A 26,879-nucleotide genomic window follows, 5' to 3' on the forward strand; every position below is an offset into this window, starting at 1 on the left:
TGTCTTTGTGCTGTTTATGGCTGTGACTAAGTGTGAGAGGGGCTGCCTCGATTGCCCATCGTACACATCATCCTCCTTTCTTTCTCACATCCCACCACCATGAGAAGTGAAGCATGCTTCCTAAATGCAAAGTCATTTTAATATTATTAGTCATTTAATATTAGCCTATTTAATTATAATATAAATATTAATATTTAATAAAACATAGTCCCTTTGTTTAAGTGTTAAAAATAACAGCACACATATCTTCTGGGTTATTTGAATCAGTATTACTTTATATTAACATGGATACTGAGGAGGTGGCTGTATTCTGGATTGAAAAAGTAACTCATATCATGTTCATTTATCAAAAAGATGGAGGTATTCTAAAAGGCCAATTGTATGGTTGCTCTCGAATGATTGGAAAACATAAAAGAGCAATGTAGACTACAAAATTATATACATATTTTTAAAAGCAGTGAATGGAAATTAGATATTTTTTGGCAGGGTGGTAGGTGGGAGAGATTTTAATTATTACTCATCCCATTTTGCAGCAACTGTATCTCATCAGGTCTAAGACGCTACTGATTGTAAGATGCATCCCAATTTCAGTGATATTAAAGTACAATCATCCCTTGGTATCCCAGGAGATTGGTTTCAGGATCTCCATGCGGATACCAAAATCCTCAGATTCCCAAGTCCCTTGTATAAAATGACATAGTACTTGCATATAACCTATGCACATCCTCCCATATACTTTAAGTCATCTCTAGATTAAATGCTATGTTAATAGTTGCTGGGGTGTGTGTAGAAAATTCAAGTTTTGCTTTTTGGAACTTTCTGGAATTTTTTTTCCCAAATATTTTCAATCCACAGTTGTTTGAATCCCTGGATGAGGAACCATCCAGGGATACGGATACCGAGGGATGACTGTATTTTTAAAACGTGGCTGTAGAATGGATGCAATGTGGTAAATACAGATTCTCTGTGCCCCAGGACCTCTGGAGAACACTATTCCTTGTAGAGTAAAAGTCAGTATGTGCGGGGTCTGTGTTAGCCCCTTTCAATTTTGTTTATAATGAATTAAGTTTTGATGTTTTAAAAGTAAATTGACATAACATTAAGATGACCTTGTAGTGTGCGTCCAGAGTATTCTAGCGAGGCCTAGTGGTTCAGACTCAAGCTTTGAGAGTATAGCAGTCTAATTTAGGGTTAGAAAGTGTTCATAATTGAAACTGTAATGGTAAGACATAACATGACCTTTCATCTTAAATATCCCCAAGATGTACCTCTTCTGTTTTTAAAGCTCTCTCAGGTTGAATTATAAAAATTTGTATCAGTAGAGCTACTTTAAGTGTCAACTAACTGTAAAGACCTGCAGGGAGTTAATATGAATAAAAGGTGCCACAAATTTGAAGAGACATTTCTGGTGACTAAAGTTTCTCATGTTATAGGAAACTGTCTTTATTTGCTACCCAGATCCTTTGCTCAGTTCATAGCTTAAACCTATTTATTTTTTGTTCTGTGGTCAGCAGAGTTAGAAACTCACTTATAAAATATGGGGAAGAGAGCAAACCTGACTGAGTCTTTGGGTAGCCAACTCCTTTTTTTTCCTATTACCTTTTAATTATTATTATTATTATTATTTTATTATATAAGTTTCAGATGTACAGCATTTACTGTTTGACGTCTGTGTGTACTACAAAGTGATCACCACCACAAGTATAGTTACCATCCAACACCATACAGTTGAGCCCCTTCACCAATTTCAGCTACCCCAAAACCCTCCTCCCCTCTGGTAACCACTAATCTGGTCTCTGTATCTATTAGTTGGTTTTTATTTTATTTTTTTTTAAGATACCACACGAGTGAAATCATACAGCATTTGTGTTTCTCTGATTTATTTCACTTAGCATAATGCCTTCAAGGTCCATCCATGTTGTTGCAAATGTCAGGATTTCATTCTTTTTTTATGGCTGAGTAGTATTCCTCTGTGTATATATACCACATCTCCCAACTCCTTTTTATTTATTATTATTTTCTTATTTTTATTTTTTTAAACATCTTTAATGGAGTATAATTGCTTTACAATGGTGTGTTAGTTTCTGCTTTATAACAAAGTGAATCAGTTATACATATACATATGTCCCCATATCTCTTCCCTCTTGCATCTCCCTCCCTCCCACCCTCCCTATCCAACCCCTCTAGGTGGTCACAAACCACCTAGCTGATCTCCCTGTGCTATGCGGCTACTTCCCACTAGCTATCTATTTTATGTTTGGTAGTGTATATATGTCCATGCCACTCTCTCACTTGGGCACAGCTTACCCTTCCCCCTCCCCATATCCTCAAGTCCATGCTCTAGTAGGTCTGGGTCTTTATTCCTGTCTTACCCCTAGGTTCTTCATGACCTTTTTTTTTTTCTTAGATTCCATATATATGTGTTAGCATACAGTATTTGTTTTTCTCTTTCTGACTTACTTCACTCTGTATGACAGACTCTAGGTCCATCCACCTCACTACAAATAACTCAATTTCGTTTCTTTTTATGGCTGAGTAATATTCCATTGTATATATGTGCCACATCTTCTTTATCCATTCGTCTGTTGATGGACACTTAGGTTGCTTACATCTCCTGGCTATTGTAAATAGAGCTGCAACGAACATTTTAGTACATGACTCTTTTTGAATTATGGTTTTCTCAGGGTATATGCCCAGTAGTGGGATGGCTGGGTCCTATGGTAGTTCTATGTTGAGTTTTTTAAGGAACCTCCATACTGTTCTCCATAGTGGCTGTATCAATTTACATTCCCACCAACATTGCAAGAGGGTTCCCTTTTCTCCACACCCTCTCCAACATTTATTGTTTCTAGATTTTTTGATGATGGCCATTCTGACCGATGTGAGATGATATCTCATTGTACTTTTCATTTGCATTTCTCTAATGATTAATGATGTTGAGAATTCTTTCATGTGTTTGTTGGCAATCTGTATATCTTCTCTGGAGAAATGTCTATTTAGGTCTTCTGCCCATTTTTGGATTGGGTTGTTTGTTTTTGTGTTATTGAGCTGCATGAGCTGCTTGTAAATTTTGGAGATTAATCCTTTGTCAGTTGCTTCATTTGCAAAATTTTCTCCCATTCTAAGGGTTGTCTTTTGGTCTTGTTTATGGTTTCCTTCGCTGTGCAAAAGCTTTGAAGTTTCATTAGGTCCCATTTGTTTATTTTTGTTTTTATTTCCATTTCTCTAGGAGGTGGGTCAAAAAGGATCTTGCTGTGATTTATGTCATAGGGTGTTCTGCCTATGTTTTCCTCTAAGAGTTTGATAGTGTCTGGCCTTACATTTAGGTTTTTAATCCATTTTGAGTTTCTTTTTGTGTATGGTGTTAGGGAGTGTGTTCTAATTTCATACTTTTATATGTAGCTGTCCAGTTTTCCCAGCACCACTTATTGAAGAGGCTGTCTTTTCTCCACTGTATATTCTTGCCTCCTTTATCAAAGATAAGGTGACCATATGTGCGTGGGTTTATTTCTGGGCTTTCTATCCTGTTCCATTGATATATATTTCTGTTTTTGTGCCAGTACCATACTGTCTTGATTACTGTAGCTTTGTAGTATAGTCTGAAGTCAGGGAGCCTGATTCCTCCAGCTCCATTTTTCGTTCTCAATATTGCTTTGGCTATTCGGGGTCTTTTGTGTTTCCATACAAATTGTGAAATTTTTTGTTCTAGTTCTGTGAAAGATACCAGTGGTAGTTTGATAGGGATTGCATTGAATCTGTAGATTGCTTTGGGTAGTAGAGTCATTTTCACAATGTTGATTCTTCCAATCAAAGAACATGGTATATCTCTCCATCTATTTGTATAATCTTTAATTTCTTTCATCAGTGTCTTATAATTTTCTGCATACAGGTCTTTTGTCTCCTTCGGTAGGTTTATTCCTAGAGGTTTTATTCTTTTTGTTGCAATGGTAAATGGGAGTGTTTTCTTAATTTCACTTTCAGATTTTTCATCACTAGTGTATAAGAATGCCAGAGATTTCTGTGCATTAATTTTGTATCCTGCTACTTTACCAAATTCATTGATTAGCTCTAGTAGTTTTCTGATAGCATCTTTTGGATTCTCTATGTATAGTATCATGTCATCTGCAAACAGTGACAGCTTTACTTCTTCTTTTCCGATTTGGATTCCTTTTTCTTCTCTGATTGCTGTGGCTAAAACTTCCAAAACTATGTTGAATAAGAGTGGTTACCAACTCCTTTTTAAATGAGTGTGAACCGACTCTAGTGTAAGACCATCTGGTGATGAAACCAGCAGAAGCCCAGATACTCATTTTCTTGCCACATAGATTGACACTCGCCACTAACACAAGAGTGTTAATGAAGATGCATCTGGAGCAAAGACAAAGTAGGAAGTCCAGGGAGTGGGGGAAATGTGGATTATCTGAGACCAGAGTAATATGGATTTGTGTCCTGGTCTTAAGGACCAGGAAGAGTTGAGGGGCAGCTCCAGGCAGTACTTAAAACACTTTCCATTTTAATCTGCTTTCTAGATCACTTTGTGATAGAAGGTTTAGCTCTGACTTCTGCCATGGCTATGTATCTTATGCCTTTCCAGAGGGTAACATTCATACAAACAACGTAGAAAGATGACAAGTACATTTGCAGTTATTCACATAAACCAGAGTAGCTGGTGCATCTGTTATTAGGCTGCTTTCATGTTAAATTTTTTATTATTTTGACATTTCAGTTTGGCATTTTTAAATTTCATCTTTGTCCCTTTTCATCTATTTCAGTGACTCAGATATCCCACATCAGAGCTGTGTTAGACACAAGGGAGAGAAAAAAAAAAGAAACAGACACTGTCCTCAAGGATCTCACAAACTGGGACAGAGAGAAAAGCTCAGCCCAGAGAGGGAAGGAACTAGCCCAGCTAGCCAAGAGACTTCTTTACTCCTTTGTTAATAACATACAAAAGCAGAGCCCTGCCTCAGGAAGATTAGGATTCCATTGATCCTTTAAGGCAGCAGGCAAGGCTCCAAGTTCTGTGATACACTCAGGTGATACTGGCTCTTTGTGTTCTAGGGCTGTGTTCAGATCCTCAGATTAAAAGAGTTCTCTTTACTATCTCCCCTTAGAGAACAGAATTGTCATTTAGAGATCAGCAACTGCAGGGAGGATAGCCATCTGCTATATAGAAAGAACCAGAGGTTTCTGTGAATTGAATTAGGACCTCCCTCCCCCATCAGTACTGCATAGTGATTAAAAAAGAGGGAGTCTGTGGGCTTATAGAGGAAACTGTCTTAAATGGGAGTCTGTGCAGGACTGTCTACTGGCATTTGAACCTAAATAACTTGTCAATGCCTTGATTTATTGTTATCCTTTTTATCTTGACTACTTTGTCGAAATGACATTAGAAGTTCCAAGATTTCCCTCAACTGTTCCATATCTGGGGAAAACTTTTTTAAGAAAGATGAGATTTCAAGGCAGGATATAAAGCCTTACGTAGGTCATTTGGATCTCTTGACTCGTTTATGTCCATTTGTTTTTAGACAGAATTTGCAGAAATAAAATCTATGTATAAAACATACACATGTACTATCACAGTCATTCAGGTATAAGTTAACATCTGCCACGAATGTTGGTCCAAACATGCCATATTGACTGAAAACATATCTCTGTATGAAATTGAATTCAAGGTGTGCAGTTTTAATTTTTCAGTGGTAAGTTAGGTTATGCTCCCTTTCTCTTTCCTGTTAACTGCAATTTCAAACAAATCAGCTAAAGGGTTGAGCTGAGGAGAGAGAGGAATATGAAGAGCAAGAAGGAATCAGGTACTTAAACACTCAAAGTTTTAGCTTTGATGCATTTTTGCTTGAAACACAGAACAAGTGTTATGTTTAGTTTCCCCTGCTCTAAAATAGCACTGTTAATTTTTTCATTTGGTGAATTTTCACACAAGTGCTAATCACACGTTTCTATAAATTATGTTAATTTAACTTATTTCCCTAAATGTTGTTCTGTAGTGTGTAGCACGGATGTTCTCAGATTCTTGGCTATGTAAGCTTGTTGCAGTTGGAAGCGGAACAGAAACATCTGAGAGGCATTATTTGGATTACAGATGCAGGAGCATCTGATCTCACCTTTTGCTCGGGTTCCTAAATCACAAGTGTTCTTTCCCTTTGCATTCAATGTGTGTCCTGCCCCCTCCATCTTTGACATTGCTCCAGGGTTGGTTTTATGGAGAATGCGCTGTCATTGTACAAGTTAAAGGATAGTAAGTTTCGTTAATCATATTTAATAGTTTAGTTTGCAGGAGGGTGACTGCTTCAAATTTAAAAGACAAAGGAGATTGGTATGGACTAAAATGTGCCCTTTCTTGTCCCTGACAAGGAATACTCATATTTATGGAAAAATAACTTTTTTTTTTCTTTACAGAGTATGATTTCATCCATTGTAAATAGCACATATTATGCCAACGTGTCAGCAACCAAGTGCCAGGAGTTTGGGAGATGGTATAAGAAGTACAAGAAGATTAAAGGTAAACTGACTTTTATTTTTGAAGCCTATTTTCAGTTTCTTAGGTCAAGGAGTTGTTGATTCTTGGGAATTTATGCTAATTTAGATACAATTTTTAATAAAATTTTATATACTTTTTTATAAATGTAGGATTCTTTTTTTTAATTGAAGTATAGTTGGTTTACAATATTGTGTTAGTTTCAGGTATATAGCAAAGTGATTCAGTTATACATGTATATATATATGTGTGTATATATATATATATGTGTGTATTTTATTCAGATTCTTTTCCATTTTAGGTTATTATAAGATGTTGAATATAGTTTCCTGTGCTATACAGGAAAGCCTTGTTATTTGTCTATTTTATATATAGTGGTGTTTATCTGTTAATTCCATACTCCTAATTTATCTGCCCCCTTCTCCTTTGGCAACCACAGGTTTGTTTTCTATGTCTGTGATTCTGTTTCTGTTTTGTAAATAAGTTCATTTGCATTATTTTTTCGAGATTCCACATATAAGTGATATCATAAATATTTGTCTTTCTGAAAGTCTGACTTCAGTCAGTATGATGATCTCTAGGTTCATCCATGTTGCTGCAAATGGCAATATTTCATTGTTTTTCTGTGGCTGAGTAATATCTATTCATCCGTTGATGGACACTTAAGTTGCTTCCATGTCTTGACTGTTGTAAGTAGTGCTGCTATGAACATTGGGGTGCAAGATAAGATTCTTAATATTTTCATCAAGAGATCCAGATTGACTCCCTTAAAACTAAGATGGTGTTAGAACTAAAGTAAAATTCTTAGCATAATATATGAAGTGTGTAGTTTTCACAAGAGATGCTTGTGAAGGCTGAGATCTTTAAAAATATTTTGAAGTTGTATACTTCAGAGAGGCATGTCTATTTAAAAAGCTCAATCAATAAATCATTTTCATTAATTTATTAATGAAAAAAGCAGTCATTCTAGGTTAAATCAGCACTTATAGTTTAAGTACCAATTATCAAATTGAAATGACTGTGTGGTATCAGGAAATCTTTGGTCAGAAATGGAGTTTTGATGTTGTATTTATTTGGAGACAATTCCAGAACAGTGGTTAAAGCAAAGGGACTCTGCAGTCAGGAGGACTTGTATTCAAATCTTTGTCTTCTGTTTACTAGCTATGTGAGCCTGAACAAATTATTTAACTTCACCAAGACTCAATCTCCTTATCTGAAAATTGGAAGTAATAAAAGTAAGTCACTGGCTAGCTGTGAGGACTAAATATGTTAATACTGGCACAAAGTAATCTCTTAATAAACAATAGCTATAATATTGTAACAATAATTAATGGTAGTAATTCTACTAGCAGCAATATATTATATATAGAATTATATCTGGTCCTGAATACACCATTCTCATATAATAAATGGCATGCTATTTAGGCCATCCAGCCCTTTAAATATATGTGATATTTTGCCTTTGCAAATTTGTCAATGCTGGAAAAATTCTGCTGTTCTCACCCCACTTCAAATGCTATTCAATTCAAGTGCTACCAACCCCTGAGGGGATTGGGGGATAGCTTGGTAACAGAACAGGTTGATGTTTGAGGGTTCTTCTAGTTCTTATTTTGCCTGATTATGACATCATTCATCATGCTTTATTATAGGTATTCAGAGACTTGCTGATGGTTCACTGCCCCTGTTGAGAGGGTTAAATGACAATTTATGGTAGGCAGGTAAAAGTAAAGGATTAATTTATTTGTTTTTACTACCTGTAGTTTTCCTCTAGGGAGACAGTATGGAACTAATGCCTCTTGGCTGTTGAGTATTTGGGAGTTTGTTTACAAAGTTACCTTTTGAGAAAATGAGCTTTATTTGCATTGGTGGCACATTTCTGATTACAAAGGAATGAGAGCATTTTATGCTAAATATACAATTTATAAGGAAAGTCAAGTTGTTGAACTACCCAGGAGAAATTAAGTTCACTAAAAATTGGATTAAGATCCATTCCTTTTCAATATATTCTAAAATTCTTAGGACCCTCTAGTTTCTGGCTTGGGTACTTGCTTTACAATGTTATTAATATTAACTCCTGTACAGGATAAGATGAATAACTCCTTCTCATTATAAGACATGATTGTGTGGTTCGGAAGTGTTCCTTTTCTGTAAGTGTTGTCTCCAAGTTTTCCCTTTAAAATCAGATTGTTAAAGTGCTTGAACAATATCCTCTTTGCCTAAAAATCAAAAGAATCACGCAGCTTCAAGGTCATTTGTTAGATCCAATTTACTTGCTATTATAAGAGAAAGGAAGGGAGTGTTCTCTTTTAATAGTCTGGAGTATAATTCCAGATTCAAAAAGACTGGAAACTCTTCACTCTAGTGTTTTCAGAATCGCCACTACAGAATCTGTGTGTGTGTGTGTGTGTGTGTGTGTGTGTGTGTGTGTGTGTGGTCTGTGTGTGTATATATCTGTTCACACACACATTAACACTTATGTCTTCTACTTTTCTCCTTTCTTTCTTAGCAAGTCAATTCTTCAAGCTCTATTTTTTTCTTCAAGATAGTAAATGCACAGTTAAATCTTTAAGTGTCATAAAAGCAGACTGAGACCTTGATTTCAATCAGGAGGTCAAGGATCCACACCTGAAGAGGCGGCCAGATGCTGTGTACACATGCTATTCAAAGAGATGGAGCTAGTCATTGCTGTTAGAAAGTGTGTGTGTGCATGTGTGTGTGTCACTAGGAGGAGAAAAGGGAAGGTTAAGGTATGTGTGAAGTAAACACAAGCTGCCATAAAACAGTTCAAGTGGTGTTGATTCATCAACCAAGGGAGTGGGAGGAAAAACAAAGAATTCATGACAGGTATAATGGTGTAGAGAAAATAAACACCCCAGAGAAGTGCATTTTATTAACTTTCCACCTTCAGAGAAAAGGAAGTGTTGGACCTATTCAGGAACATTTCAGTCCATACAAGCTTTATGAGGTGAATAGATGTCACTGTGGGAGTTCCTATCTAGTAGAATCCATTTCTCATGAGAAAGCAATGATTTTGTTTGTAAAATTTCTATTTGTGTCTATCCATTTTCAAAAAAAGTGGTGAATTTCAAATCTGGAAATAAAGTAGCAAAACCAGAATTCTACCTTAGGGCTCTTCCTGAGAGCGCAGAAGTCAGAGTTCTCTGTCTTTCCTTGTCTCCCCTCCCCCACCTTGTTTCCATTCCATAGTTACCAGTTTACATGAATCATTGCTGATGTTCAGTATAGAAGAAAATCTCAAGCTAGCTTACTGATGTCTCAAACTAAATGCAGGCTACATTGTTAAATATGTTTCCTATTATCTGCTAATGTCTGTTTTAATAAAACAGTGGGAACTAAATGGTTGCTTCTTAATCAAAACCATGATTTCCCAAACATAAGCTATGTGATTCTGTTACAAATTGCCACATATAGATCTCCTAGGTCAAATTTTTTTTCTCTTCTCACAGAAATAAACAGTAAAATAATTATATACTCTGAAAGATCAAAGTAAACATGACTAAAACCTGGCAAAAATAAAAGTCTACTGAAAGGTTTTAGGAAAAAAAGATCAGATTGCAAATTCTATAGTTAATGCTTAAATAAATATGAGAAAAATGAATAATCAATAATTTGATATCATTAAAAACAGATGTAAAGACTATATACAAATGGAATTGTCTAAATTTTGAAGTAAACATTTTAATGTGCATTTTTTGAATTTGTTGTTATTATAGCTAAACTATTTACACTTATTCTTTAAAAAGTCCTAAGTTGGTTTGGCTTCGCATGTTAACATTATTTTCCCCAGTGATCACAGCAAAGCACATTCTGTTTACCTTTTTCCTTTAATTTCAAAGGCAATCATAGTTGACACAGACATATTTGAGTTAACATTAGTGTTAATTCAGGATAGATGGGGAGACAGTTTGTGTACTCTGGTTTTAAAGTTCAGAACCATGAACCTGCTTCCCAGGAGTTTTTGATACTGAAGAAAATGAAGTGGTTGAATGTGGTAGTTGGTTGGTTCAGATGGCATTTTTTTAATTGCTGTTCATCTCATACTGTAATTGCTTCTGGCCTAGATTTTACAATGTAGCGCTCATAAGCTCCCAGGATTCAGAAAAATACATACATTTTGTGGAAAAACAAAACAAAACAAAACGACCAATATTAACGGTTATTTAATGTGTAGGAGTCTTAGTGTTGGACCCAAGGATAATCCACCGGGACCTAGAAACATTCATGCTATTAATTATTTTCAAGAATTTTGAGAGTTATGTGGGATTTACCTATCAATTTTTCTTTCATAGGTTCTACTCATTTTATTAAAACAATATTTTTAACCTCACTCTTCTTTTGGATTAAGTCTATTTAGACATACACTTGCCCCATCAGTTTTATGTGCAGTACTATTATTAATCATACTATTATGGCAATCTAATTCTGCAAGGGATCTTATAAGAATAAGAAAGTACCTTAACAAAGAAGCACTCATATGTTTTAAATGTTTCCTAATTAAAAATTAATAATTTAAAGGAAAATAATTTTATATTTAAAGTGTTTTTCATCTGGCACCAAAAGCAAAATGAACTGCCGTCTTTGGTCAGGTCAGTTTCAAGTATTTAATATGTCACAAGAATTAAGGGGTCATTGAAAGTTCACACAATTCAAGTGGATATCTCAAAATTATTTGTGTCATAAAATAATACCACTAGAATGAATGGACCTAACCAAACCCTGTACTGTGGCCAGAAAGCAAAATTATCCCCATCACTTTCCTTTTCTCAGTCATTGCTCAAGAAGCCCCTGATTGCTAGTTGTCTTAATTTTGTTTGTTTATTTGAGCTTATTTTGCAAAATATTAAAAAGCTGGGAGAAATGAGGATTTTAAAAACCAGTGTTACTTCCTCAAGCCTGGTTTATCCTAGTAATCAGTATTTTATCTGACCCTGTCTGATCTAGTCTTGCAAGATCAAACGTCCAGGCCAGCAAGCAGACAGTAAACAAAGCCTGTGAAGGGTTTCAGTAAACACAAAGATTAGATGTTGAATGAAAATTAAACTCCTTGAACTAGTTCTCTGTACTAAAGTGGTTAAGTGGGTTGTGATTAAAAGAAATAAGTAATTATGATCATTATAGCTGAAATGATACAATGTTACCACATTTAAAGCACCTCTTGTACCCAAAAATGATTGTGTCATTTACAAAGTGGTGCCTCGAAGTTGGATAGAGAAATCAGTGTCCCCTGACCTGGTTCCATAAGGCAGCCCTTGCTTAGCCATGGTGGTCAGGACAATGCCTTTAATCAACTGCTGGTACTTCTGCCTCTGCTGTTGTTTAGCTCTGATGAGGTAAAAGTAACTTAACTTCTTTTGTTTTTTAACATCTTTATTGGACTATAATTGCTTTACAATGGTGTGTTAGTTTCTGCTTTATAACAAAGTGAATCAGCTATACATATGTATATCCCCATATCTCCTCCCTCTTGCGTCTCCCTCCTACCAGTAACTTAACTTTTGTCTACCTAATTCTTCTGGGTCGTGAAAGAAATTTGCTTTCAGTTTTGGATCTAAATTAAGGTGCTTGGCAAGGAAGTTTGTCTGCCCTCTGCCTCTATTGCACCTTGTGTAAAATAATGACAACATCAAATCCTTGAATTTTATATATGTATTAGATTAATTGAAACAGAAACATCACTTCTGCAAACAATCACTTTCCTTCTTACTGGTTTTCCAAAAATTGAAAGAGCCTTGTGCATTTACACTGGTAAACACTGATGTGCCTTCATTGATCACCTTACCCTTCCTAACCTTCCATTTAGGAGCTTATTGGTAGTGTCACCAAGTGGAAGAATGGTACGTGGGAAATGCCTTGGACCCTAAGCTCAGATGTGGACTCATTTCTTGCTTGAATCTTAAGAAGCTTATTCTAGCTGTACTGGTAGCTGCTTCTTTAGCCTGAATGTGTTTATTCATAAATGTTTAAAGAAGTAAAAACAATCATTTGTCAACAGTGTGGTTTGTAGATGGAAAGAAACAAACTTGCTATCTTCTCATATTTATAAGCCATTTAAAAAAGAATGGAGGGCTTCCCTGGTGGCGCAGTGGTTAAGAGTCTACCTGCCGATGCAGGGGACACGGGTTCGTGCCCCGGTTTGGGAAGATCCCACATGCCGCGGAGCGGCTGGGCCCGTGAGCCATGGCCGCTGAGCCTGTGCGTCCGGAGCCTGTGCTCCCCAGCGGGAGAGGCCACAACAGTGAGAGGCCCGCGTACCCAAAAAAAAAAAAAAAAAAAAAAAAAGAATGGAAAGGGAAAAAGGATCTGCTTTTCTAACCCCTTCCTTTCTGCATCCATCCATCCATCCATCATCTATACTTACTATTTGAAAGAATTATAAGACACAATTCCTGGTTTCAAAAAGCCTACATTCTCTATGAGATAATTAACAATATAACATATTTTACTGTCATTCAAAAAGAAATTTGAGCATCTACTATATATACCTGGCAGGATTTTAAGTGGGGATCATTACCTAGTCCTTCCTTGCAGGAAAGTTACAGTCACAATTAGATAATTAATTTTAATAAAATGTTTACTGAGTATCTCTACTACAGCCCATATTCAGTGCTAGAAGCAGTGAGAGACATTCAGAAACACTTAAGATATGGTTCCTACCTCTAGTTGTGTCGCCCTTAACCTAGCAGGGGGTGGCCGTATAAGTATATCTGGCAAATATATAACAGTGGTATAAACTAGTATAGTGGTAACACAGAGAAAGGTCCATAAATTATACCTGCTGGGTGTCAGGGGATAATTCGAGAAGATGTAGCACATGAGTTATACCTTAAGTACAGATAGAGTTTTGCAGAGAGGACAAGGAGAAGGAAGAACATTTCAGGCAAATGCAAGTTCATGAGTATAGATGCAGGGGTGCAGAAGAGCATGATATATTTTGGAAATTATGGGTGGTTGTCCAGTACGTCTAGAATGGCAGTGCATTTATCATGATGCTGTAGTATAACATGCCCAGAATGGCTAAGATTTTTGATTGGTGAAAAGGAAAAGATAACAGCATGGCAGGGTGTGGGACTGATGGTGGCACCAAACATTGGTGAAAGAGCAGAAATGTTTGGGACCTGGCTGTGGGGAGTGTTCGTGTTATAGTGATGAAAAATAAAGTTGGGAAGGTAGTAAACACATCTTAGGGAACTCTGAAAGCCCAGTTGAGATAGATTGAGAATCATTGAAGGTTTTTCAGCAATGAAGCAATAATGAAAATGGTGGTTTAAAAAAAAAAAAACCAAACACATCCTCTAGAAGCCATCTAAAACCATGTATGGATATGAATATGTTTATGGCAGGAGGGGAGGCAAATGGGAGGGAGAAGGGTGGTGTGCACATGCTGGAGGATGCAGGCAAAATAGAATCTATTGCAGTAAGATGGTGAGGGAGGTAGAGCTTTGGCTCTGGTGGCAGGAATGAGAAAGAGAGAAGTGACCAATGCAATATGTGTGTGGGAAGAGAAAGGGAAATCAAAGTCCAAGGTTTTGAGCTTAAGTGACTCTTGATGGTTTTGACAGAAATGGGATGATATAAACTGAGAGGAAGTTGCTGATATGCTTCAGTGAGAGTTGGTGAACTAGGTAGAAATATCCACTGGGCTGTTCAAGGTATGGAGCCACCTGACCAAAAGACGGGCCTAGAGAATAGATTCTGGAGCTAATTTTTTAGATGTAATAGTTAAAATGATACCAAAAGAGGATTCTCTGAAGGGGAGGGTGAGGACAGGAGGGGTTGGAAAGTTTGAGAGGTAAAAGGGCCATGGGTTAAGAAGACATGATTAGGAAGAAAGTGAGACTTCATGGAAGCCAAGGGAAGATGGGTTACCAGTGGAAAAATGTTATCAAGGGTGACAGGAGGAGGAGAAGGAGAAGAGGTGATTGGAGGCTCTTAACTTTGGCAAAAATGGGACCATAATGACATTGAAGGGAGCTATTTCCCTGTCGTGTGAGAACAAAGAGAAACTATATGCATCTGAGATGGGAGGTGGCAAGGAAATGAGGATAGCAGATACTGCATGAATGAGGAAAGGATATAAGAGCAGCTAACTGCAGCATTAGGGTTAAGTGTACCCATACTTCCACCCCACCCCAATACTCAGGAGAAAGACGATGGAGCCACAGGAGGCCAAGGGCTCTGAAGGGGAAGAGGGGTGGTAAGCAACAGTTCACAAACTAGGAAGGGATGGGGCACAGAGGATGCTTTTGTCTTTGAAAGAAAGAGAAATAGCTTTGCTTCAGAACCTGGAGGAAAGGAAGGAAGATGGATAAGGAGACAAGTTTTTGGAGACGGAGTGAGTGGTAGAGAATGAGGCAGCTCATGCCATGTGGTAGGGTTGGGGGTGGGCTGTTGTGATTATCTAGCAGTGAAGGAGAGAATGGTTGGTATGAGGGCTTGGTGGCGAGCCCTGAAACAGGTTCTGGACCAACTATGTTTGGGAAACAATGAGAGAGAAGCAGGGAGTTGAACTGAGATGACATAGTTAAGGGTTGTGGTCCAGGTCTCTTTAGTTCTTAGCGTTTTCTTATAGTGAGCTTTAGATTTCTCGTAGTTTCAGATTTCCTTTTGTCTTGCTGAGAAACAAAATTAAAAACTCAAAAACAAAGATCTGGTGGTGCTTGATGAAGAATCTACAGAGTTGTGAAATGAGAGCTTTTGTGTGTAGACAAGGAAATATCCAACTTATTTAAAATCTGGTATGATTGTGGTGACATCCTCTTATTTTGGGGAAACCCATAGGTTAAGATCAGAGAATTCTCTTGGTCTCTTGATTGACTAAATAAAAATTATTACTTGTGTTTCCTCAGCTGATTTACAGAGTTAAAAGCTGAAAAGCACTTATGTTTGCAAGGTGCTTGAAGCTCTTAAATATAAGTGCTATGTAAGATGCTAGGACTACCATGACAATTGTCTATGGTAGATAGTTGTTTAACGTGCTCGTTGTCTGACTGGTGATATGATTCTTACCCTATGCAAGAATTTGAGATTATCTGACCTTGGACTTCTGAACTCTCAAGGGGATGGACATAAATCTAGAATCATCTGGGGTACAAGCCAGGCTATGAGTTCTAACATTTGGCCTTTCAAGCGTCACCTTCAAAGTTCCATGTTCTGTAGTAATTTTGATTCTTGAATAATCTCCCTACTAGACCAAAAATCCCTTGAAAGAACATCTGGGGGACTCATCCATTTTGTGCCATCCTCCAAGCCCTGTGAACATAGGACTTTGTATATTGTCAATGCTTAGTAAATATTAATAGAATTGAATTTAATATAGATGAATTTATTTGAACATATGCACTAGAACAGTTTTATTTTTGGACATATTATATTGTTACTAAATCTTATTTGCTATCGAACGTCTCAATTGAGAGAAGAAAGAAAACCTTTGTCTTATTCCTGATCTTAGTGGAAATGGTTTCAGTTTTTCACCATTGAGAACGATGTTGGCTGTGGGTTTGTCATATATGGCCTTTATTATGTTGAGGTAAGTTTCCTCTATGCCTACTTTCTGGTGGAGCCCTCATCTCCCAAAGGTTAGAAGAGACTTATGTTAGGAGTGATAAGGACTTGCAGTAGGAAGTCAGTGGGTAAAAAGGAGTATTCTGTGGGGACTTGTGTCAGGTTTGGAGGTTGGGGCAGAAGTGAAAGATGTCATAAATATATCAAGTCTGATGAAAGTTGTAACATGTTATAATCACATATACATGTTCATAATAAACTCAGAAGGTCTGGAAAAAAATATATTAAAAAAAAGAGAAAACCTTTGCTTGTTTAATTCATATTACAAATGTCCTTAGCAAATTAGTTATCGGTTAAAATCATTCTTTTTTTCTGTTAATTAGTTATTGAGCTAAAGATTTAGCAATTGTTAATCAATTCCACTGAAAGAGACAGTAACACCTTTGTTAAGTAAAAATTCGGGACCATTTATGTAGCCTAAGAAAAACATCCCTTTGAGGTGTTTCCAGCTAGTGTATTGAGTATTTTACTTAAAATAATGGCCCCAAACATTTAAGTCCTGTGAAATCAGAGAGAATGGCCAATGGAAAGTAATGAATTATGGGTTGATTATTTCTTTGATTCACTTTTCCTTATTAGGTTGAATTAAAGAATTAATCCACATAGAATGCTCCTGAATGATAATGTTAAGTTTCTGAAATGTCATTTTTTTCCTATCATGTGTGAATTCACCTCTGAAATTATAGTTTTAAATTAAAGCAAAGAGTAAAAATCAAGATATTATTAGATAAGTAGCTTTAACCTATACAGAAAGCTATAGAAATATTTGAAATGATCAGTGTTATCAAAGTATTATGAAGCATTGTTTTTTGGGGTTTTTTTTGCGGTACGCGGGACTCTCACTGCTGTGGCCTCCCCCGTTGCGGAGCACAGGCTCCGGACGGGCAGGCTCAGCGGCCATGGCTCACGGGGCCCAGCTGCTCCACGGCACGTGGGATCTTCCCGGACCGGGGCACAAACCCGTGTCCCGTGCATCAGCAGGCGGGCTCTCAACCACTGCGCCACCAGGGAAGCCCATGAAGCATTGTTTGAAACCAAAAGGGACGATAGCATTCAGACACAGTAAAGGTGGACAATGCTTACTTTTTCCATGGAACATAATCGGTCCTATGAACTTTTATTGTCAAAAAACAAAGGTGTTCAGCTACAAGTTGCTCTATGGTAGATAATATATGTTTTTGTGGATCTTAATATGATGGGAAAAGGAAGTTGACAATAAGGGGAAAATATACCTAAGAAAACCAGTCATATGGTATTATCACAATGCCGGCTGGTACACTTCGCTTTTGGGGCTGGAAGCATTTTCCTTCCAAGTCTTGTTTTATTAGGAGTTAACAAGTTGGCTCTGAATATCTTGCTCTAGGCAGAGACTTTGCAAGCAAGTTCTCAACCCGGAGACAGATTCTCTTTAACAAATTTAGAGGAAAAAAACCTTTAGGTTTCATAGTCCTAAAAGACTTATTTTTTTTCTTTTGCCCTTCAGCCCTTTCAGACTCCTAATATTTTCTTTAATTATATATAGTGAACTCTTCTGGTTATAGTTTTGTTTTTAATTTCCAATAGTGTGGGATTTGTATCTGGTATATATGGAATATTGGCTTTAGCTCTTGAGATCATGTCTGTCTATGTTTGTGTTAACAGAAAAGCAGTTTTTATATAACAAATTGACTTTGTACCTACAGTTATTGACTAGGAGAGAATAAGTCAGAAGTATTTTCAGTGATTGGGCATGGTCATTGTTGGCAGACAGGATGCTGTTCTGGTTTGTCAGGAAAATTAGTGTTATGTTTACATTCTAAAAAGAGTTTTAACTCAGTGAAAGACTTTGGGTGGACAGTAGGGCTTTTTAATGTTAATGTGTAGCCTGGTTCAGAGAGAGGAGTCTAAATAAATATCAGGTTGAATCATATGTAAATGCCATTTTTGTAGGTCAAAATTGTATGTCGCCAAGTTCATATAGTAGTTCAATCATATATGAATTTATTGTGATTGCCTGAGATTCTCAGGTTATTACCATGTTACATGAGTGTGCCTACCCCATTTTATTTTTTGTTGGTTACTTGTTTCAGACAAACACTTCATATTTACAGAGTTTATAAAGAGTACTTGCAAAAGCTCTCAGTTGCGTGATTCATGTGTTTCATCAGTCAGGTGGGACTCCGTGCTGATGACACCCATTTGGGGACAAAGCCTTTTGGCTGCAAGAAAAATAAAAGAATGGAAGGATTCATGAAAATAAATATAGTGAGTGTGAAACTGTATTACAGATGACTAGAATGAGCTGCTAAATAAACAACAAAATAGGGATTAAAAGGAGCTATGTTTTATCATCAAATAGAAATGCATTTTATATCATAGGCAGTTGTTACAGGCCCATCTATACTCAGTTAAATTGTCTGAAGCAAATCTATAGATGGAGTTCTTTCATGCCAGTATTATTCAGTACTATATCTGTAGGGGCTGTCATCATTCTGGTACATAGTAGTTGATTAATAAATGTCTATCGTATGAATTAAAACAATAAACAAGCAAACGCGAATAATCCTATTTTAGTGATTAGCTCATTCAGTTGGGAACAATCCGTAATTTCCTCACTGTTTAGAACTGACCGGTTTCTGTAGTCTGTCACATCAGGAAGGTTTACAGGGCATAGAGTGGAGGCTTCAGGATGAGCCCTCACCATTCAGATAACTCACCCACTCATCATGTCACCTATGCATCTTCATGCCGCATGTGCACATGCATACACATACAAACACACATACAAACAGACACACATACAAACAGAAAGCAGGGCTTGTCTGTCGGAAAGTTGATGAGTCCTGACTTGAACCCTAAAATTAATAACAACCACATGTCCCAAGTTGGGCAGGTTAGCGTAAGCAGTGGAACAAAGACTTTAAAGGTCCTAAAGACATCGGTTTGATTTCTGCTACTTGCTTTAATAGGTTAGTGACATTGTTTTTTTCTGAGCTTCAACCTCTTCTTCAATAATGTGGGCATAATAATATCTATGTCATACAATTGTTATGTGAGAATTAAATGACAGTGATGTGTAAAGGGTTTAGCTCAGTGCCTTAGCTACTATATAAGTGGTAGAAGGCTTGATGTTACCTGCAATCACTTATAATAAAAACATTTTTCTCTAAAGGAAATACAACAAAAGTACTCGTGAAACATTTAGGCCCCGAGAACTTCACTTTGAGTTATGCAGAAAAAGAGGAAAAAAAACCCATTAGTTTTCACTGGTCTTGTGATTTATTATGCTTATGAGGCTAGAGCCAGTAGTCCTAATCATTTTAATTTTTCCTAACTATTTGTCTACATTTGGACTGCTATTTGTCCCTGAACAAGTTACCTGACTTCTCTGGTATTAGACAGGATCATTATCCTTAAAATTGGGGCCCAATGTTGGGGTTTAGTGTCACGGGAGCAGGGAACTTGGGGTGGAGGTTTGGAAGTCCAAGGCAATGATATGCTCAAGAATATCTTTTCCCTATGCTCAAGATTTGGGTGCCCATTCAGAATTGTCGATTTGATTGGCAGCTTCCCCACCAAGAGTGCCAAATGGCCAGCCTGTGTCTTACCTTGTAGAATCACGTCCAGAGTACTTTTTGAGGCTGAAGGAGTCACAGAGAAACTCACTATCCTTTTTTATTTGGCTTATATTCTTCTATCCAGGGTTTCCAGGATTTGTTCTGGGGAATACTGCAGTGTTAGCTTATTAAGGAATCCATTAGCACTCATTCTTGCTAATCTGTTTACATTTGTGTAAGCATCTTAATGGTTTAAGGAAAAATCCATAGGCCAGAAATTCCAGAAATTTCTCAGTGCAAAGCCTTTTACCCAATTCATTTCTTTCCACTCATTATAACTATGGACAAAACCCCAGGGCTTATTTCTCAAAGGCAATTGTGTTAAGGTTTGCATTGAAACACTAGGTTCATAGTTCTGGAAAAAATTATCAGTCTTTTAAGCAGTATTGATGGATAACCTTGCAAGAGCAATACTACAACTGCTGGTATTGCCACTGTAATCCACTATTATTTCTGTTGCATTGGGGAGTTTCACAAAGAGAGATATCTTGGGAAAGTCTTGAATTTTTGCCGAAGAGTCAAAAAACAGAAGCAATTATTCTGAGAAAGGGAATTGTTTTGAAAATCCGAGCAGCAGTACTCTTTAAGATGCTATCAAGATGCTGGAAGGTTGCTTTAAAACCAGTTTACAGGTAATCTTTCTCATTTTACAGGTAATCCCAAGATCACCCAGCTAGTTAGAACTCAGGTTTAAAAATCCCAGTTTGCTCTTCTTTCTACCTATCCTATGCTGTCTTGCTTTGATTGACAGACATCTCTACATATCAGATGCTTTACCTTTTGCTCATAAATCCTCTTCAGAAAGTATACTTCGGGGCATAAAGTCATTGGAGTATATTTGGAGTATTGAAATTTTACTGGGTTTACTTTATATAGCATGTATAGCAAATATAGATGTAATAAAAATAATGAAATCTAACAGAGAAACACTAAACTGAAGAAGAAAAACTAGTGTGTGTGTGTGTATGTGTGTATTTCTTTTAGTTAGGACCTTTTTGATACCTACTCATTCCCTGGAAAATAAAAGCAATCCATTAAACATTTGCTTTTTTAAAATACTGTTGTAATAAACTATAATGGAAAAGAATCAAAAAAAATATAGATATATACATATATATGTATAACTGAATCACTTTGCTATACACATGAAACCAACACAATATTGTAAATCAACTATGCTTCAATTAAAAAAACTGTGGGACAATCTCCTTCTTTCTTTTGGTTAATGTAAATGTAACACGTATACCTTTGAAGCATGTTTTATTCCTTAAGTTTTCTTTCCATTTTTTATTGATAATAAATTTTGAAACTTAAAGCCATATTTATGTAGCATTCCTGTAAATTTAATTTCAAGAGCTGTGAGATTGTCATTTTATTTCCCATCTATTCTGCTGTCTCCTAATTTGAAGGTCAGGATATGAACTATTAAGCCTCATTTGGAGAAGCTGAATCCAACATATTCCTGCATATGCCATGAAGCATGTGATTCTAAATTGACAACGAATTCTTCTAAACTGTAGGGATTTGTTTTAAAAAGTAACATGATGTAACATGGCATAGTTACTTAAACCAAAGGAAAGGTTGCAATTCTTCAGATGACCTTTGGGAAACAGCAGACCTTGGTCAGAATGTCCTAATCAGGAAATTTTGAAATGTCAAGCCTAATCTGTTAATCATAATTATATAGATATTTTGTGAAATTTACAGTAGCCCTTTAATAAAGATCTTTCACATAGACACTGATCATCTAAAATTTACAATTCTAAGATAATAATATTTTCCCTATGGCAAAACTGAGATCCAGAGAATCTCCAATTTGCTCAAAGAGACCCCACGGCTAGTAAGAGTTAGAATGTAGATTTGAATGCAGTTTTCTAGTATCAGGTCCAGTCAATGCTTCTTCAGTATAACAAAAACTAAACTAATCATCAACAAGAACTAAAAATATATCATAGAGAAGAAAATTTAAAATGTTTAGATACATTTATAGGATAGTGAACATTCAGTCAGATTGAATCCTTAATGTCATTAGGGTTTAGAGAAAAAAATGGAATATGACAGTTATAAATGTCTGGTATATTCTCAAAAGACAACAACAACATAAAAGCAAAGACAGTATAGAACAGCGATTCTCAAACTTTAGCATACATAAAAATCACCTGGCAGCTGCATTTTGTATAATCTCAAAAGACAATAAGTAAAAGCAAAAATGATATAGACATTGATTCTCAAACTTTAGTGTACATAAGAATCATTGGAAATTTGGTATACATAAGAACTCTAAGAGATCCTGAGTTTGTATTTCTAAGAGTCTTCCAGGTAATATGGATGTTGATGGTTCAAGGGACTATATTTTGAATATCTCTGACCTAGCGCAAAACTGAAATGTACAATTTATGTCCATCCATCTATGCCAGTACACACACAGACACAGACACAGACACAGACACAGACACACACAGGCAAGGTGAATGTAATAGTAATGGTAAACTGCATAGTGCCAGATACTGTGCTAATATATATTCTCATTTAATCACACAGTAATCCTTCATGGTAGGCATAAGTTTTAACCCACATTAAATATACAAGGAAACTAAGGCACAGGGAAGTTAAGTAACCTACCTGAGGTCACACATCTACCAAATGGTAGAGCTGAGATTTAAACCCTGGCAGTCTGGCTTAGAAATCTCTGCTTTTAACTATTATAACATGCATCTTTCCCAACAGCTGAAAACATTTTTACCCAAAATTGCCATAAAGAAATTATAATAAAAAATTAAGTGCCAGAGAGGAATATAAGACAAGATTTATATATAGACATATATTTTCTTGAGTATTTAGAATGTTCTTGCAACCACCTAAGACACATATGTGTATATCAGGGATTTGTGATGATTAAAATAAGTACTTGACCTCAAAATGTACTTAAAATTGCATGAAATAAAATGAGATTTTTAAACCAAATATCTTTTCATTGTAATGTGGATAAATCCCTGGGGAGGAGTGTCCCTTTCTTGTCTATGAGCAACCTGTCGTAGCCAGCGGTCTTGGACATTGAATAGCTAATGTTCATAGGGTGCTCTTGGTTAGAACATCAACTCTCTGAGCTTGGGAAGGCTTCAGGAGCCCATGGGATTCTAATACAGGGCTACAAAGGCCTCTCCTACTTTGGAGTTATATAGAACTCCAGAAGCTCAGAGGGTGGTTACATAATTGTTTCCTAGTCTTTGCAATTTTCACTCAATCCCAGAAAGCTCAAAGGAATTGGCAAGGTCCTACTGGAACTGTGAGTTTCTCAGAAACCTGAGCACACTCCAGATCCTAATTATGCACCGGCAAGGCCCCAGGACTGGGACCCTCCTCCGGAGGTGAAAATAGCTACAGAAAGCTGCTCAGCTACCCAATGTAGAGATATTTCAGCCCCACTTGCCTCAACAGCCTCTAGCCACACTCTGTTTGGGGACTTGTACTTGAAGCTGGGGTAATCATTCCTTCCCAGGCACTTCCCACCTCACAGATTGCCCTTTAGGACTTTGCCAACCGTAGAATCAAATTCACTGTGAATTAAATTGCAGCTCTGATGTAAAGTCCTGGAAGCAGTTGTGTTTTTAATGTCTCTTTAATAAGTAAGCATTTTGGCTTTATTGAGAATATTTTCTGTTGTGAATGTGAGCATTGCGCTCGTCATGAGCGGCAGTGCTACCTTTTATCCTTCAGGTTTTTAAGGATTTCTGATCCATGGCTGAGTATTGCAGAGATAAGATGGGCCCTCAGAGCCAGGGAGTTACCTTTGGTCTTGGTTTAGTTTAAAGTAGACCTAACATGATGTTTTCTATCAGAATGAAAAAGCAAAACACAAAATCAGGCACTGCTGTTAGGTCTACATTTCAGTCATTGTGGTTACTTTCAACAAATTTAACAAGAAAGAAAGAAAAAGGGAGGAAGAGAGGGAAGGAGGGAGGGAGGGAAGGAAGGAAGGAAGGAAGGAAGGAAGGAAGGAAGGAAGGCCAGAAAGAAAAGGGAAAAGAAATACTGAAGGCCCAGGCTCAGCTTTCAGACTGAGTCTGGTACATTGTTGATGCTCCTCTGACTTTTTTTTAAGCATTTGTATTTCATCTGCTGTGACATAAGAGGTTAAAATATTATTCTGATATTATCTGTGTAAGAGTGGCAGCAGAAAAAAGAGAAAAAAGTTTTTCAGATTTGGCAAAATCTGTGCAAACCGTTCCTGAAACCATGAACCTTGGTGAGAAGAGATGTAACCTGTTGGTGAGCATTTGATTTTTAGGCATTCTTAAAGTTGGAATGATTGGTTTGTTTGTTTGTTTTTCCTTTATTCTTGGAAATAAAGAACTTGGCTTTTATTGATAGAGCTGTCAGGGACTGGAGAACATTGACAAAGATTCTTCGCTTGACCAAACTTTAGACAGGCTCCTGAACCTTCTCCTGGGCCCATCTGTGCACTTCCTTGTAAAATCCAGTTTTACAAGAACCCTGCTAAGTCAGTTTAACCAGAAACCCCCAGCCTTGTATCTGATCACCCTGGATATCTCATTCTCATCAGGTTCCTCATCCTCCACCACCCCCAGGTGATGTCTGATCACCCTAGCCTGTCTTTAGCAAAGAATCCTGTTAGGTTGGTTTAGCCAGAATCCCATTTACTCCTGATGTTTCCTTTTAGTAATTTTCCATCCCCTGACCTCCACCCTGCTCCTTGGCTATAAATTCCCACTTGCCCATGCTGTATTTGGAGTTGGGCCCAATCTCTCTCCCCACTGTAAAATCCCGTTGCTGTGGTCCCTATACCTATTGCGATGGTCCTGGATAAGGTCTGCCTTAACATCTTTAACAAGTGTTGTTGAATATTTTTTTCTTTAACAACATAGTCTTTAGTCTCGTAGACAAAATTTTGACACTGGTAGCCCATGGATGGGCAGGATCTAGCTTTCAGAAATGTTTTCAGAAATGTTTTGTTTGGCTTTTATTGTGTTTTGAAAATAGAATTATTTGCCAACACCTAAATTTAGGAGCTATCATGTAAAAATCCAGGTTTTTCATTTTTTTGAAAAAACATCTAAAGAAGATGTGGCACATATATACAATGGAATATTACTCAGCCATAAAAAGAAACGAAATTGAGCTATTTGTAATGAGGTGGATAGACCTAGAGTCTGTCATACAGAGTGAAGTAAGTCAGAAAGAGAAAGACAAATACCGTATGCTAACACATATATACGGAATTTAAGAAAAAAAAATGTCATGAAGAACCTAGGGGTAAGACAGGAATAAAGACACAGACCTACTAGAGAATGGACTTGAGGATATGGAGAGTGGGAAGGGTAAGCTGTGACAAAGTGAGAGAGTGGCATGGACATATATACACTACCAAACGTAAGGTAGATAGCTAGTGGGAAGCAGCCGCATAGCACAGGGAGATCAGCTCGGTGCTTTGTGACCGCCTGGAGTGGTGGGATAGGGAGGGTGGGAGGGAGAGAGATGCAAGAGGGAAGAGATATGGGAACATATGTATATGTATAACCGATTCACTTTGTTATGAAGCAGAAACTAACACACCATTGTGAAGCAATTATACTCCAATAAAGATGTAAAAAAAAAAAAGAAATGACAATATGAGAAAGACAACTGGCTGAATCAAGTTAGTGGCTGCTTTGTTTGGAGTGGGCAGATTTTCTCTCTCCTCCTAGTATCTCTGCGGTGGGCTTCTCTGGCTGTTGTGCTCTACCTGCATGTGTAGACATTTGTTTGCAATGCCTTCATTATAGCTTACTAATCAGTTAGTACTTCATGGTGTTACCACATGTCTCTAAGGATGCTTCCGTAGTTACTGTTCTTAACTATATGAGACTATAATGCTCTGGGAACTCATAAGGAAAAGGAGAATTATTATGTATAATCTTAAAGGACTATGGACTGACGTTATTCTGATTCTTACTGCACCAATTTCATAGAGGTTTCATGGAGCTCTGACATTTGTTTTTTTATTAATGATGGGATTTAGATGTATCTTAAGAAAGTAACTCAAATGTAATTAAGTCATTGAAAGATGAAAATACTGACATTTTGGAAAATTGGCTTTTGATCAAAGAATGTATGCATTAAGAGGGTGTTTCTATGCTTTTTAAGTAGAAAAAGAAATGGATAAACCGTCTGCTTCCTAAGTACCCAAAAACATAATTTTTGCTACTTGAATTTGCCTTTATTTTGGCTGAATTAAAAAGCAAACAAACAAAAGCGAATCAAATGTCTACCTGAGGGCAAATATTTCTGCCTATAAAGTATGACTTTACTCTGGAAGCAGTCCGTGGTCTCTTTATTTCTTTCAATAAGGAACTTACAATAGTAACTTCTGTTCTATGAAAACTGTGTTCGATTACCTTGTTTGAAGGCTCTTAACCATTTGCTTGGTTTGGTTTTCCAGATCGTATACCTTAAGGTTTAATTAATACAATGACTGAAAAATGTTTGCCTTTAGAGAATAAGATTAAAATGATTTGTTCACCTTGAACCTTATGAAGGAAAGTTGAATACAAACTATATGAATTACATTGAAAGGATTAGGTTGGAAATTGAACTCTTAAAGAAGTTTGAGGTAAACTTTTGACTTATTTAGGGGTTCATAGGAAAGTTAAGCAATCACTCAGTTTTTTTAAAAAGCAGGAAGAAATACTGTGTATGTCTGAATATAAGGTGCTCCCAAGATGTGGATGTTTATGTATTTTCCCAATGAGAAGTTTTAAATATATAAAACCTTTAGAAATATAGATAAAATGATCAGATATCTATTTACATATGGTTAATGTATTAATTTACTTCCACATATGTATTTGAAAATCACATATTACAAAAATATTAATTTAGAAATATCACTTTCCTTGCCTTTATAGTTCATTGGTTGATTTTATTCAAATTTTTTCATGTGATTTGGTTCTAGTGACTTTGTCATCACTTTGAGTCATCTCAACTAGTTTTCCAGCACACATAATTTCCTAAATTTTTTGAGACTCAGCACTTTTTTGATCAAATATGATTCTGTCACTGTAAACCATATACCAATTTACAAGCACTATTTGCGTATAAGGGGGGCAGTTATTTTAAAAATTTGTCTTATAGGTGAATACTTTTCTGCTCTCCAGCATGTAACCACTCAAGTCGTGTTCTTTAACATTATATTAATACGCTTTTGCATT

The 26,879-nt window shown here is 36.7% G+C and overlaps 1 protein-coding gene across 1 annotated transcript in view; it reads left to right on the forward strand.

The window, feature by feature from the left end:
- Positions 1–26,879, forward strand: part of SATB2 (SATB homeobox 2) — a 190,299-nt gene that overhangs the window by 83,061 nt on the left and 80,359 nt on the right. Inside the window, exon 6 of the mRNA XM_032638309.1 lies at positions 6,415–6,517. Coding sequence (XP_032494200.1) covers positions 6,415–6,517 — 103 coding nt within the window. The remainder of the gene's footprint in view (positions 1–6,414; positions 6,518–26,879) is intronic.

The sequence above is a fragment of the Phocoena sinus genome, chromosome 7 (genome assembly GCF_008692025.1).
Source record: "Phocoena sinus isolate mPhoSin1 chromosome 7, mPhoSin1.pri, whole genome shotgun sequence".
Taxonomy (NCBI): Eukaryota; Metazoa; Chordata; class Mammalia; order Artiodactyla; family Phocoenidae; genus Phocoena; species Phocoena sinus.